Source organism: Strongylocentrotus purpuratus, unplaced genomic scaffold (genome assembly GCF_000002235.5).
Source record: "Strongylocentrotus purpuratus isolate Spur 01 unplaced genomic scaffold, Spur_5.0 spur5_scaffold_2, whole genome shotgun sequence".
NCBI classification, from domain to species: domain Eukaryota; kingdom Metazoa; phylum Echinodermata; class Echinoidea; order Camarodonta; family Strongylocentrotidae; genus Strongylocentrotus; species Strongylocentrotus purpuratus.
The window spans coordinates 38,830,858-38,846,711 of NW_022145605.1; the positions used below are offsets into that span (position 1 = coordinate 38,830,858).

The 15,854-nt window shown below is 37.3% G+C and overlaps 1 protein-coding gene and 1 long non-coding RNA gene across 2 annotated transcripts in view; one reads left to right on the plus strand and one right to left on the minus strand.

The window, feature by feature from the left end:
- Positions 1–8,838, plus strand: part of LOC753985 (anaphase-promoting complex subunit 7) — a 23,229-nt gene extending 14,391 nt beyond the window's left edge. The window contains exons 9-15 of the mRNA XM_030992391.1: positions 121–247; positions 1,340–1,481; positions 2,503–2,648; positions 3,639–3,751; positions 4,490–4,606; positions 6,085–6,253; positions 8,570–8,838. Of these exons, the coding sequence (XP_030848251.1) occupies positions 121–247; positions 1,340–1,481; positions 2,503–2,648; positions 3,639–3,751; positions 4,490–4,606; positions 6,085–6,253; positions 8,570–8,581 (826 nt within the window). The 3' untranslated portion in view covers positions 8,582–8,838. The remainder of the gene's footprint in view (positions 1–120; positions 248–1,339; positions 1,482–2,502; positions 2,649–3,638; positions 3,752–4,489; positions 4,607–6,084; positions 6,254–8,569) is intronic.
- A 4,262-nt stretch (positions 8,839–13,100) lies between these two features.
- LOC115926864 lies at positions 13,101–14,921 on the minus strand. The gene is made up of 3 exons (XR_004065317.1): positions 14,772–14,921; positions 14,229–14,402; positions 13,101–13,118 (listed from the first exon to the last, which is right to left on the minus strand). It is a non-coding gene; the product is annotated as an uncharacterized LOC115926864 (long non-coding RNA).
- Between the last annotated feature and the right edge of the window lie 933 nt (positions 14,922–15,854).

Consider the following 15,854-nt stretch of genomic DNA (forward strand, 5'->3'; position numbering starts at 1 on the left):
TTTATGAGTGTGATGGTAACAGTAGAAAATAATTTTCTATGTAACTTGTTTGCAAAGACCAAATAAAATATCTTGTATAAAGATGTTGATAAGCTACATGTATTGCTCCATCTCTTGCAGTCTTTCCTTAGAGCTGATGGAGGTGACGGACAAGAGAGGCGAGCCTTGGGTTGCTATGGGTTACTACTGTCTCTGTCCTTCTGCTGGTTCATCCAGATATGCCAGGGCAGTGTACTTTGCACAAAAGGTGAGCAGATAATGCTAACATCAAAGGGTCAGTGATACAAAGACGTAACTCCATTTTAGCCATTTTGAGGGAAAATGGTGTATGTGTCACTGAGCACTTGGGCCTTAAGGAGTTAAGTCTATGTTTCATTAGCGGTGTTGGGTGGAGTTAAGTCTTTGTGTTTCCTGGAAAGCCCACATTTTTCTGAACATTTTGATATCAAATACTCATTTTAGCACAATACGGAGTTACGTCTTTGTGTCACTGAACCCTCGACATGATCGCCAGGATTTTCAACAACTCGATCCAATGTTAATTCAATAGCCAAATGCAACATATATTAAAAATGTGCAAACATTGCAATGTCATATTATATAAACAAATTTTGGTAAGCAAATATACCAATCTTGCCTTTGAGCTGATTTCTTGAAAGTCTTTACAGTCTATAGAGGTGTTTCACAAAGACTAATATCGACTTAAGTTTGACTTGAACTATGGCAGGCCATTCATCCCACTGGTTGCTCTCACTATTGGTCTCTTAAGTATGATCTTTAGATAATATTTTTTCGTTCGATAATGAACTATTAAAAAATGAAAAATCTGTAGATTTGTGACCACGATTTATACATCCCTTGAAAAACCAATGCAAGGAATGGTTAGAGGAACTAATGGTATGAGCGGCCTGCCACAGTTGAGTCCAGCTTAAAGTCGATCTTAGTCTTTTTGAAACACTCCCCAGGTGGGCATTTCACAAAGCCTTTTTTCAATGACAAATAACAAAAATCAATGACAAATTTGCTGATAACTAATCAGAAGCAAGGAAATCAGTAGCTAACGTCATTTGTCACTGATGTACCGGAGTGTTGGCTCAGTCAGTAGAGCGTCCGCCTCACAACCGGGAGGTCGTGGGTTCGAACCCCGGCCTCGTCATACCAAAAGACAATCTGGCGCTGCTCAGTGGCTGCCAGGCTCACGATAAATTGGGCAAAAAGAATTTCCGTTTCGGTTTGATAAAATTTGGAGTGGACTATTAGGCTATTATTATATTATTATTATTATTATTATTATGACAAGTTTTGTGATTCACCCTCCATGTATTCTGTTTATCTCTAGGCTTATCCACTGAAAGGAGGCAAGGTGCAGGCCCTACTCCTCAAGGGTAAGGGGCTCCTAGAGATGAACAAGGTCCCGGAAGCTACCCTGCATTTCAGAGAGGCTGTCAGATGTGCTCCTAGCAGATTTGAGGCTCACGAAGGTAAGAGTAGTGTCATGGTTATTCCTTTCAGTGACATACCATGGGTCATTCAGTGAGGGCACTGACGTCATTGGGGAGGGAGGGGGGCAAGGTACGCAAAAAAAAAACACGTTTATTTCAGGGAGGCTGTGAGATGTGCTCTTGGTAGATATGAAGCTCACAAAGGTAAGACTTCAGTCATGGTTATTCCTTGTAAAGGAGAAATATGAGGTAGTTGATATGAGGGGATGTGAAGTTGAATCAACCTCTTATACTGTCATTATGGAGAGTGGTAAAAATGATGAAACCGAATGTAACATGTATATAGAATGAGAAGGATGATGTATTGCCAACCATTTACTGAGAGCTAAAAGGTGTTAAATGATATCAGTAGACAAAGGGATAAAGCCTTTCTACCTCTCCACTGATAAAATGAGCCTATCTTTCTTTACATGTGGCTATGAGAGTCATAATTTCTGTACAAATTTGTGATCCAACATTATTGGAATATCTAATTTCATTAATTTTAAGGAATTACCATTGAAGACTATCAAGGATTTCCATGTAGTGATCTTGCTGATGTACATCCTGCTATGCATATTTTCTGTATGAAAGGAGAATGAGTTTAGTAGTAAATGAGCTCCTAACAAAGTTCCCAAACTACCATAATTCATATTGTTACAAAAATTTGTAAGAGAGAAAAGTCATAGCAAATCCTTGGTGAATCTAGGTATGTCATCCCTGTAGAAGTGTCGTAGTCGAGTGGTTTAAGCACTTGACTTGAAATTCAAAGGTTGTGGTTCGATCCCTGATACGGCACTTATGTCCTCTGGCAAGGCATTAATCTTCATTTGCCACACTTGACCCAAGTGAGGTAAATGGGTACCTGGCAGGAATTAATTCATTGAAATGCTGGAGCGCTGTAATTGCAGTTAGGCTAAAGCCGGGGTAATAATTAATGCGCCTCTGAATAGAATTTCTAGATAGACAGCGCTATAGAAATGCCTATAATTATTATTATTATTATTGCTTGTTTGTTTAGGTTTGGTTGAGTGCTACGTGAAGGCCAGCAGGATACGAGACGCCATCACAACTTTCACCAACTCTGTCAAGGTCCTAGGCAACAACCCTCGTACTATCACCTTCCTTGCTTCTCTGCTGGCCAGGGATAGACTGTCTATGGATAAGGTAAGAAATTGAAATCTATTTATTCAGATGGTCATATCTAAGCCAATACTTAACATATTCAATTGGTTTTTGAAGTTTGGACATTATTTTGTTGCTCTTTCGGAAAATGAAGTTCAAATTGAGAAATTCTCAAAATAGATTTTGTTGATGTCACAGCTTCGTTACTCTATAGAAGAATAAAGTTAACCTATTGCCTACTGAAACCAAGTGATCCCTCTCTCTCTCTCTCTCTCCCCCCCCCCCCCCCCCCCTTGTTTGATTGCCGTTGTAATGGCTGCTTCCAAGGCAGTTTTCTAATCGGGTTCCATCGCTCAAATGCGCTTTCGGATTTAGGAACCCAGCTGAGGTACCCTTACAATACCAGATGGTTACACTTAGCAAGAAATGAGAGATTTCAGTAGTCAAACAGGTTAATAGAGACTTCATTTCATTTCATTTCATTTTTATTTTTTCATTTCCAACAAAATACAATACATAATAACGAATACAATGTAAAATGTATACAAAACATAGTTACATTGGTAATAAACAAATCTTAATAATAATTTATACATTTTAGGAAGACAAAAAAATGAATTTCAGCAGGGTGTTGCCTGTGTATGCATAGGTTTTAGACCTTTCTCTAAAGCTGATACTGAGGTATCCTGTCCAGACTGTATATCATCCGTTTGACTGAGTTTCTTCATTGAGATACTAATTCTTTCAAGGGGAAATAATTGGGTGGTTATTATGGAGAGGTGCTCACAGCAGGCAGTCAGGTTTTCCTTAAATCCCCTCTGCACTACTTATAGCAAACAATGCCTAATCGGTGACCATTCGTCCCCCATGATCCCCTTTTTCTTATGTTAATTGAGAGCTGCTTTAATGAGATAACCACCTGTCAGTGACCAAGCAGGGAGGTCTAATCCCTCCTGGCCAAACTATTGCAGAGGGGCTTTAATGTGAAAATTATTTCATCTTTATTCCTTTGTGTTTTTATTTTCTCCACAGGCTAAATCACTTCTTGACAAAATGCTACTTCAGGATCCCAACTACCTCCCTGCCATCTACCTCATGGTCGACATACTCAACGAAGAACAGAAATACTCAGATGCTATTAACCTGTAAGTTTCCTTGTCTAGGGAAGTGTAATTGAGATATATACATACAAATGAGATGTTGGGTACATTGTGTTTAAAGTGACTACATGTAGGTAACATTGTCTCAATTTTTGAGACAAAATCCTGGATTCAGCTCATGCTGCAATCATAATTATAAACCTGTAGATCAGTCAGGAATCCCATGACTTTTACAAGCAGATCGCCTGTCTGATTATCAAGATATATATGATTGGAAATCGAAATTTCATTTTTTGTTTTTGTAAGTTTTTATAGCACTACCGTCTATTGGGGAAAATGAGTAAGGTAAAACAGGTTGCTCAAAGATTTTTACTTTTTTGAGGCACTTCATGATAATTTTGAAGCGCAATTTCTTTAGGGCTTCAATATTACACCATATCACAGGCACTGATAACACGCAGGGCCATGCATCTCAGATTTGTTTATGTTAAATGATGCCTTTAAGAATATGATTCATGCAACAATTCAGTTTTTTCTTTTTTTTTAAATTATTTATTCATTCACTATTTATTGACCATGTCTGGAGAGTTATTACATCAATAGGACAATCGTTTCATTTTCCCCAAATTTCAAAACACCCATTACATTCTAAAGTCTTATATTGCTAAAAAGTTTGCTGCTTAATTCTATAAGAGCTTTAACGATACAATTATTATCATCATTTTGTAATTGTGTGCTGGTTAATTCTATAAGAGGCCTAATCAAAGAATTGTTATTTTGTAGAATTCGTAAGCAGTTGGAGCAGCAGAGTACGAGTCAGCTCCATCAGATGCTAGGTGATTGTCTAGCACTCAACACTGAACCTCAGGAGGCTCTTGATCAGTACAGTATAGCTCTCAGGTAAACACATACTTTTAACACCTCCGTGACAACCATTCCACATTTTGTTGTTTGGCTTAAATAAGTTTTGAAGCAGAGCTGTAAAAAAAAAAAAAAAACGGATGTGGGTGTCGCAGTACCATATTGTGTTTGATGATAGGAATTCTATTAAAGAAAAAGAAAAAATTCCTCAAATTGACAACATGTTAAAAGTCTTCAAAATCATTGAATTTCCAATAAAAAATTTCAATTATTTTTCTTTCCAACTTTTTGCCCAAGTTCCTACCCATATATTTGTATTCAGAAACATAACATTTTATAACAACAATTTAGCAATAAAAGAAAAATATTGTTGTTGCCAATTTGAAGAATGATAAGTGATTAATTTAGCTGTGAGATAAATTCTCTCTTGAAAGGGTTAAACACTGCCAATAACACAAACAAGAACAGGACACCCCCCCCCCCATCCACCCTCCAAATCAGAAAATTACCTATATAAATTTAGCACCCCTTTCTAGGGGAAGTCTCAAGGGGGTATGGACTAAGGGTTAGTTTTGAAGAATTTAAGAGAGTTATAGAGAGTCCTTTGTGGTAGTTAACAGTATACAAATGATGCATGCGTATGAGTTCAATATATGATCTATCCGCACTCGAGTTGAGGCTGTGTTGAGTGCGATAGATACATACAGCATCAACAAGGGTGGCTAGATCGTATAATGAACGAATAAAAACATGCATCATTTGTTTTATACAACGAAACTCCTAGATCATAAAAAGAATTCATTCAAGATTGTTTTGTGACAGTATATGGCTGACAAATAAATCTCAAGTTTAATAAGGCTTAATTTAGTGCGCACACATATCTATAGATATAGCAAGCGCACTTACTTCTATACCCATTTACGCATAGTGCTCCGCAAGAATAGGCCCACGCACACGCAGTATTAAGCGCTCTAACCTCTACGCGCACTACTGCGCACTGAAAAAGAGTGCAATAGGACTGGAAAATATTGAATGCATTTTCATGAATCAGTGTGCAATAGGCTCAGTAAATGAATCACACGTGACCGCACATGACCAATCATTTGATTAGGATCTGGGAGTGAGTTGTGTAATGTAAGATGTACATGTATAGGAGAGAAGTCTAAGGTTTACAGTACTAGTAGTTGTTTTGAAAATAAAGAGTATTGATCATGTCTGGTGTTATTCCATGCATTTTTCAGGTCCTAGAAAACTGCAGGAAGTCAACCGTGGTTCATGTCACTATTTTGTCTCCCCCCCCCCCCCCCAAAAAAAAAAATGAAATTTTGTAAAAAATGTAGTGCTATAAACTAGTGCATCATTAATATTGTAACTGAGTACATTATCTCGTATTCTTTTCCTTTCTTCCTGTCTTTCCTTCCTTTCTTCTTTCTTTCTTTCTTTCTTCCTCTCTTTTCTTTCTCCCTTTATTTGTTATTTGCCGATATTCAAGATTAATTAATCTGTTCTCTTTGCAGTATGGATCCTAACAATGACAAGGCTCTCCAGGGGATGCACAAGGTAGAGAAGTCAAGCGATAGTCTGGAAGCAACGGCAGAAGATGACATGGATGCTATAGAGGAGAGTGGAGAGGACGTGGGAGAGTATGAGAACAGTGACCCAGAAGGCTCATGGGTAGATAATGAGGTAAGCTGTGGTTTGGGCGTTTTTGTTCTTTCCAAGAGATAAGAGATTTAATTTTTATGCCTCCGCCACCGAAGGTGGTGCCGGAGGCATCATGTTTTCGGGTTGTCCGTCCGTCCGTCCGTACGTCCCGTTTGACCGTTATCACAATATCTCAAGAACCATTTAAGATTTAAACTTAAGACTCGGGAATAGTATTTATCACCATAGGAAGACGATCTGATTAGATTTTGGAGTACGTAGGTCAAAGGTCACAGGTCACAGAGGTCAACTTATGAAATTCCTTGTATTGAGTTTGTTAGCGCGATATCTCAAGAACCATTCGAGATTTAAACTTCAAACTTAAGGATAGTATGTATCACCATAGGAAGACGATCTGATTAGATTTTGGAGCACGTATGTCAAAGGTCAAGGGTCACAGAGGTCAACTTATGAAATTCCATACATTGAGATTGTTATCATGATATCTCAAGAACCACTGGAGATTTAAAAACTTCAAACTTAAGGATAGTATGTATCACCATAGGAAGACGATCTGAGTAGATTTTGGAGCACGTAGGTCAAAGGTCAAGGGTCACAGAGGTCAACTTATGAAATTCCATACATTGAGATTGTTATCATAATATCTCAAGAACCACTGGAGATTTAAACTTCAAACTTAATGATAGTGTGTATCACCATAGGAAGACAATCTGATTAGATTTTGGAGCACGTAGGTCAAAGGTCAAGGGTCACAGAGGTCAACTTATGAAATTCCATACATTGAGATTGTTATCATGATATCTCAAGAACCACTGGAGATTTAAACTTCAAACTTAGTGATAGTGTGTATCACTATAGGAAAACAATCTGATTACATTTTGGGTCACGAGGTCAAAGGTCAAAGGTCACAGGGCTCATTATGTATGCAAAAACAGCTTGTGATCGCGTTATCTGAACAACCGATTGATGGATTCCTGCCAAACTTTGGTCATGTATGTATCTTGCAGAGCTGATGAACTGATTAGATTTTGGGGTCACGAGGTCAAAGGTCACAGGGCTCATTATGTATGCAAAAACAGCTTGTGATCGCGTTATCTGAAGAACCGATTGATGGATTCCTGCCAAACTTTGGTCATGTATGTATCTTGCAAAGCCAATGAACTGATTAGATTTTGGGGTCACGAGGTCAAAGGTCACAGCGCACATTGTGTATGCAAAAACAGCTTGTGATCGCCTTATCTCAAGAACCGATTGATGGATTCCTGCCAAACTTAGGTCATGTATGTTACTTGCAGAGCTGATGAACTGATTAGATTTTGGGGTCATGAGGTAAAGGTCAAGGTCATGCGGCTCATTAAGTATACAAAAATAGCTTGTGATCGTAATATCATTAGAACAGATTGATGGATTCCTGCCAAACTTAGATCATTTATGTATCTTGCAGAGCCAATGAATGGTTCATAAGATCAAAGGTCATGGGCTCATTATGTATGCAAAAATAGCTTGTGGACGCATTCTCATTAGAACTGACAGATGGATTACTATTTAACTCAGGAAATCTTGCAGAGCCAATGAACTGAGTAGATTTTAGGGTCATGAGGTCAAAGATCAAAGGGTCATATATGTATATGAGAAATTGCTTGTAATCACGATATTCTGAGAACATGTTAATGGATTACAATTGAACTTGAATTTGAAAAATTTCTTCCGTTTCGGTTTGTAAAATTGCTCTATGACGGAGGCATCATTTTCGACTGCGCACAGTCGAATTCCATCTAGTTAGTCATACTCTCCGCTACTTAGAGGTGTTGTGGTCCAATGGATAAGTCTCGGGACTGTGAACCACAAGGTACAGGGTGCAATCAAATTCTTGCCAAAACACTAATGTCAAGACTTTAAACTACATTTGCCACACTCCACCTAGGTGAGGTAAATGGCAGGCCTGATAATTACCCGATTTAAATTGGTTTCCGTATTTTAGCACATACCAGACTTTTTCCTGATTTTATTTTATTTATTTTTGCCCCCATTTAAAAAAAAAAAATCCTGATTTTTAGCCCTATTTTTCAGATTTCCCCCCCCTATTTTTTTACCCGGGGGGGGGGGGGGGGGGGGGGGGGGGGGGGGGAAGTGCTCACTATCACCCCTGAAATGGGTACCTGGTAGGATTATTCCTTGAAATGCACTGTGCGCCAATAACGTCTGCTGGAGCTAAAGCTAGGGTAATAATTCTTAAAGCTACTCGGAAGCGCATAGGGACGTTATATCATAATGTGTTATTGGCTATACAAGAACAGATTATTGATGTCCTTCCATATGACTTTCTCTTGTTTACAGTGGTTAAGCTGATGAGACCTCTCCCCCAGATCCAGTAAGAGAGTGAGAGAGAGAGAGAGAGAGGGATCGGAATGAGCAATTCATTCTTACTGGACACCAATAATACTTCTGTTGGAACCCATCAGATATGAGTGGTGAAGGACGATGAAGCCTGGCATCAACCAAGTGTTCGATTTAGGTAGCTTAGCCAAATGTATTGGAATGTAAAGACGCCTCTGGGGGGTGTTTTACAAAGATCCTAAGTTGGACTTAACAAGTATGGAAAGCCATTAGCATCCTTGAAAATATTTTGTAAAAATTATTTTAAAAGGCATAAAATGCTGATTCAAATCATTCATATTTTCTATTATCATGGGAGATTTCATGTTTTTGATGTGGAATTTATGAAAAGTCTAAAATACTTGAATTTTTGCTTTTGAATATATTTCATTATAGGGCTACAAATGGCTCTCCATAATATTTAAGTCCAACTTAAGAGTTAAGTTTGACTTAGAATCTTTGTGAAACACCCCCCTTGAATGCAAAAGCAGTATTAGTTTGTAGTGATTGTGAATTCAAAGTTATTCTTTGGCACATCCGAATAAAAGTTAGGTAACATTAAGCCTAATCAAGATTGTGCATGCATTTACCAGCTCCATATCCTAACAGTACGATTCGACATTTACATCTACGTGAAAACATTATGATTTTTCAACAATTATGCACTTTTCATTCCGGATGGCTCTTTTCGTGCCACCAATTTCTGCTAAGCTACCATATTTTCGGCCTATCCGGTACCTATGAATGAGCTTTTACCAAGTACTTTGTAATTGAGAAGCAGCTTATGGGTCTCGTTAGACAGTGATATGCAGTTCTGGGATGTACAAATTGTACCATCAACTTTCTTACTCTTACTCTTTAGGATCTAAATGTTTGAAGGGGTACTTTAAGATTCTGATCTCTGAATCGCGAATAGTAGGAAATTTAAAGTTGATGTAGATTTGTAATTGTTCAGCAAGTAATTCAGGACCCTGTTTCATCAAACTTATTATCACTAACAAGAGCCACAGATCTGTCACAAATCTGCTCAAAGCCAATCAAGTGTGAGTATTTCAGTATCTCTTAACAATTATCACATCTCGTCATTGATAACAAGTTTCATGAAACAGGGTCCTGGTGCTTTAACAGGACAAGTCCAAGGTGCTTTGTCCCTTTCTTTACGGTCACCATCACCAGTGTTTGTAAACGTTAATGATTTTATCAAGTGCACAACCCTACCAGAGCTTGAATCAGACCAAATAACATGGAAGATAAATTGTAACACTTAATTTCAAGTTGAGATCGCTTTGAATCAATCGCAGCTCTTTATATCAAGACAGGGCCTAGATGTAGCATATAATGCACAAAAAGGCTATTCTATGCAATGTGCCCTGTAGGACGTACGTCTGAAAAATGAAATCTCTCTTGATATAACCATCAAATAATGTTAGTGATGCAAGAAGCCTGGGGAGTTTCACAAAGACTAAGATCGACTTTAAGTTGGACTTAACTATAGCAGGCCGTTTATGCCATGTTTTTTCCTTCAATAATGAATTATCATGAAATGTGGATTTGTCACTACGATTTGTACGTCCCTTGAGAGACCAATGCCAGTAAATGGCGGGAGCACACAGTGGCACGAACTGCCTGCCATAGTTAGTCTAACCTAAAGTTGTATCTTAGTCTTTGTGAAACACTCCCCAGAAAGAACCATTAGTCAGTGGTCATTTCTGTTTTTGATGTCAAAATGGGTAATTGTAGAAATCATTTTTTTGTTTAAATCACACAAGTTTTAGTGTCTGACATGATAAATTGTATTCAGAATTTCAGACATATGTGTATGGTCAGTGATTGAGAAGTCTTCTTTACTTCGTAGACTGCTAAAAGTATAATCTTGTAACATTTAATTTTAAGTTATTCATTGGCCAAAATTTGAAGCTGGTCAGCTGGTCAGCTGGTCTGAAGTTGATGGATTTTGGAGTTTGTAAAAAGTCTGTTAAATTATGATCTTCTCATTTTAAAACATGTAATATGAATTGTTATGGCAAAAATATTACTAGCAAATGAAAACTTCAGAACATCTGATTTGTAATTCTTCCTAAAATGTGATTTTTCTATATATTTTCAGTTACTTTTCAAGGACCAACTTGGTTAACAAGAAAGATGTCAGTAACATTGTTACACACATAGTCCCTCATTGTAAAGATTTTAACTGTACTGAAAGTTGTTAAAGTTAGTTCCTATGTCGTAGTTAAAGGGATTGTGTCATGACGAAACTATGTGTCTTTCCCGTGGCCCTACCCGGGGCCAATCAGGGATAATACAACTACGGACGATGCGACCGCAGCATGCACGTGCATGCAACATATGCGAAACCGAAGCATGAGGAAAACTTCAGGCTTTTTCGTGAACACTATCGCGCGCTGACCCAGTTAATCAAGTCCATTCGTTTACGTGCAGTTGTCCAAAAAGGAGACGTAGATGGCATTAACTAGTATTTGCCATGATACACTCCCTTTAATAACTAGAAGAATCGCCATGACTGATCAAATCAAATATTATTGTTGATGTTATGCAAAACAATACGTGGATGCAAGAAAGACCTATACAGGATACCTGCTGCATCTATATAGTCTTTATAGAGAAAGGGAGGGACCACCTGTCTATAGTGGTCACTTTTGTTCCCTCTATGAGATGTTTGTATCATCATCCCTGCCTAGAAAGACCACCCGTTTATTGTGGCTAGTTTGACAGGTCCTCCTATGTCGTCAGTATAATGTAAAACCACAAATCGAGGGGTCAGTGACACAAAGACGCAACTCCAGAAAAAGAGGTTTATGTGTCACTGAGCACTTGGGCCTTAATGAGTTAAGTCTATGTTTCACTAGCCATTGACTTCAATGGGGTGTTGGGTGGAGTTAAGTCTTTGTGTTTCCTGGAAAGCCCACATTTTTCTGAACATTTTGATATCAAATACTAATCTTGGCAAAATATGGAGTTACGTCTTTGTGTCACTGAACCCTCAAAATGTTCATGACATGAATTTTTTGTGAGTTGTAAGTACTGGTATGGCCCTGCATGTTCACAGCAAAAAGTTTTTATGAATTGCAAAATTTCATGTTGTGTCAAATTCGTATCAATTATATCATGGCATAAAACTTTCGCACATCTGAAGCACTTGTGAAATTTCAGGGAAAACATTTCATGCATTTAGAGATTTCTGGTTTGATAACAGGCTGGTTTGATAGCAGATACCAAAGTAACATATGTACATGTATATGTATTTGTAATTCAAACAAATACATGGAATATAAAGGGAATAGAAATTACATTAAAGGCTCGTTCAAATATGAAGTGACAAAATGCGGCATTTTTTTGTTAATGATGTGAAGTGTTGTACGCTTCGCATTCCTTTATCTTCAGCACTATCTTATAATACAGAGTTCAGTGAATACTCACAAGTCCTTTATTGCGTCCAGTCGCCATTCATTAACACAGCTTTTCTGCGGCTCTTTTCCACGCCATATGATATCTGAACAAGCCTTAATGGTTATCTATATGTAAATATGTAAATTGTAGACTACATGTGAAGTACCTATTAAAGAAAAGATGAAATTTAAAAAATCACAAATTTATGAAATTATGTGTTTTTATTTGCTCTTTATACTACTGTGATTTACAAGGATATTCATACAAAATAATCAATGACCCAAGAGTGATAAACATAAGTCAACACGTTCTTGGCTAAGAAAACAACAACTCAGCAGTTCATATTTATATACAAGATGATATAATAATTATAATAATAATGAAAATAAATAAATGACCACAAAATAAAAAATTGAAAATTAAACAAATGTTTTTTTTTAATGCATGAATGAACGAAAAATTAATTGACAAACAAATGTTTGACATATGTGTTCACCCATTTAGTTGAAAATCTTTGTTTCCTTGTCAGGATCTAAAATGTGAGACTAGTATGGTGGGCTTCAGTGAAAAAAGAGTTGACTGATTGCCTTAATTTTATAAGTCCCTGTCAGATATTTCCACTAAGAATTCATACAAAGTCAGTGATAGAACATCAACATATTGAGCACAAGGATCTTGTGATACAAGCTAGAAATACAGGGTATTTTGTTTGTCAAAATGTAATTTGTTTTATTTGAAAGAAAGACTGCCCTTAATTCAGTTATAGTTCATGAAGAGTATAGAAATTTGATAGCATCAGTAAAACATACTGTACGATACACAAAAATTGAATCCGCAAAAGTTCATATTTTTCATCTCATTCCGGTACAGTTTTAGCTACCCACTGCAAATAAGGCAGATTTCCATTTTCAATAGGCAGGCTGATGACCTCAGCGACATCGTAAGGATGATTTTTGCGCACAAATTCTGAGAGTTCATCGACCTTTGTCCTTTTGGTCTTGATCATTAAAAGCAGTTCTTGGTCCTTCTCGATCTTCCCTTCCCATTCATACACAGAGGTCAAACCAGGGATGATGTTGACACATGCTGCTCAACAATGTCTCTGTCAAGAAATAAAGGAAGAAACAAATATGATAAAAATGCTTAATTTCTTGCAATTCTTTGGCTGTATGACAAGTGTCAGAATGAAAATGTTTTACAGTAGACTTTTTTTCTTATTTCCCTTTTATGTTGGAGACGTAGGAGAGAGGATTTATGTGAGGAAATGAGCGAGTTTGGCAGTGGTTTTGGATGATTGGTGTTTTAGAGATAGATTGGTGAGAGGTTATTTGTATTAGTTTACAATATAAAAGGAAATATTGACACTTTTAAAACAACAATTTCATTTTCACATTTAAATCATATCGACATTTCTAGACTATTCTTATTTCTATGATCACTCCAACGGCCAACCATGTCCACTCTCTGTCTCTCTCCATGATTATTTATGATAACTCTTTTCATAACTTCAATTATCTGTTGAACAAACGAGCCTGAATAAAGCAATTTTTGCATCTCTGAGCTGAGGTCAGGAGTGCTTGGATTTGTGTGTGTATTGTAACAAAACCTGTTATGAAAACAAAAGTAGTCAGTGAATTTTTAAAGTAGAGTGTCAAAAATGGTAGTTTTTCATGAGGATTCTGCTCATCATCTTTTGATTTGTAGCAGAGATAATCCCTTTGCAGCAAATGTAAATATAGGAAATTGGTATCCCAAATGGGAGACTCCCAGTTAGGCTACCCAAATCTGGACAAAAGTCTCCCAATGTATAGCCTATAGGAGGTAGTCTCCCATATTTGGTTGTGCGCCGTTAATATGACCGATGTTCGTTAGATAAAGGTTTGACATCCCAGCAATATCCACTCATCCTAATGAATATTAATTAAGCTAGAAATAGAATATTAGTCCCTAGGGATATGGCCAAGGTGTATTAATGCCAATGGAGCAAGGTAAGAAAATAACAATAAGCTAAGGAGGGTTTGAAACCAAGTCGATGCGCTAGTGCTCTCTTAGTCTTTGGTAAGGCAGTGAGTCTCATTACCAAGTCCCTCGGAGAGGACTTAAAGCCATCGGTCCCCTGGTTGCTTACTAACAAGCATACACCTGCTTCTTTAGCAGTCAGGTAAAAACAAACAAACAAACAAACAAACAAACAAATGCACGTGTAACTTACGAGGCCAACTTTTCAGCAACTTTAGCATCTGGGACCGTCACAAATGCTGCAGTCAACTTGCTTGCTGCCTCGGTGCTTGATTCGTTACTCGTCATCGTCCTCGATGAGACCAGTCCAACATTCGATTTAGTAGGAAGAATTCTCTGAAAACACCTCAAAATATCAGAGACATGACTAGAGAGGAAAATTGAGAGACCAAACTATTTTTTTAAGGGTACGGCCTCATTGGAAATGAAAAGAGGCACTTAAAACTGTTGATATAAAATTGACAACTCTCGGGTTTGAAAACGGGCAAATATAAGAGGTGAATGGGCACTTATCAGAGGTGGTAATGGACATTTCTAGTACCTGAAAAGGCCATCTGTCACAGGGATATCATCGTTGTGATTTTACATGCTATTCACAAGAAAAAAAATCGACAAAGAAAATGCAGGTTTCACTACTAAAGTAGCAACATCATGATTATGTCATCTCTGCAAATTGAATTGTATAATCTATTTGTACTTGTTAAACAAAGGATAAATGTGATAAAAACAGAAATACCCTTCCAACTGTGTAACCCACGTGATCTTCAAGAGTTGGAAGACAAATGTAGACAGATCTCCCCTGCTTCACAGTACCTTCCGTCAGCTCTCGCCTCAAAGCAGCCGATTTCACATTGCGACGTTTTTTTCGTATCGACTTCAATCTGCAGGAAATATATCATTTGTTTTAGTTAGGTTCTTACAAACGCATGCTCATTTATATCAAGAAGATATAGGCAACCTAAATTAATAAAATATTGAATTAAAGGCACTCCTCTTCCTCCTCCTCCTCCTCCTCCTCCTCCTCATTACTACCCCCAACCCCACCTTGAGTTTTTTATGCGTATGTTTTGTGTATGTTTTTTGTGAAACCCCCCCCCCCCCTTTGAGTTTATTTTTATTTTTTTTTGTATATAAAAAAAAAAAAAAAGTTATGCCAATGGCTGACCTAAAAAAAGGTGACCTTAACCCCCCCCCCAACGGAACAAAATGTCAAATTTTCAAATTTCGAGACCCCCCCCCCCCCCAAAAAAAAAAGTGTCCTCTTAGGAATGCACATTCACTGCATCTTTGATTGGTCATCTCTATCACTCTCATTTTTTTCTTCTTCTTCTTCAAGATAATCTGCCTCCTTCCATACTGAAGATTCTTGCAGATGCCATATATATACTCGGCCTGGTTGGGGTGTGCAGGTGGACCGGCCGGCCACTACAACATGGTTTCTCCCTACTCTTATACTAAAAGTGTAATGAGTTCTTAATGTTCAAAGGTGGTAACTCTCCTCTATACGGGGCCTCCATTTTACGTCCTGTCCGAGGGACAGAGGGACACGACTGAACCTTTCGAAAAAAAGATGCATGATTCAGGGATATGGTTAATTTTCATATTAAGACGTCAAATATATACCCTTTCAGAATTTTTGATTTCCATCTTTGAAAAAGTAAACAAATTGGATTGAGTTGAAAATGTTTTATAATATAAACATTATTGTATTTTATTTGTATTTTGCTACTTTTTTGTTATTATTATTCATATTATTCATATCATTATTATTATTATTATTATTATTATTATTATTATTATTATTATTATTATTATTATT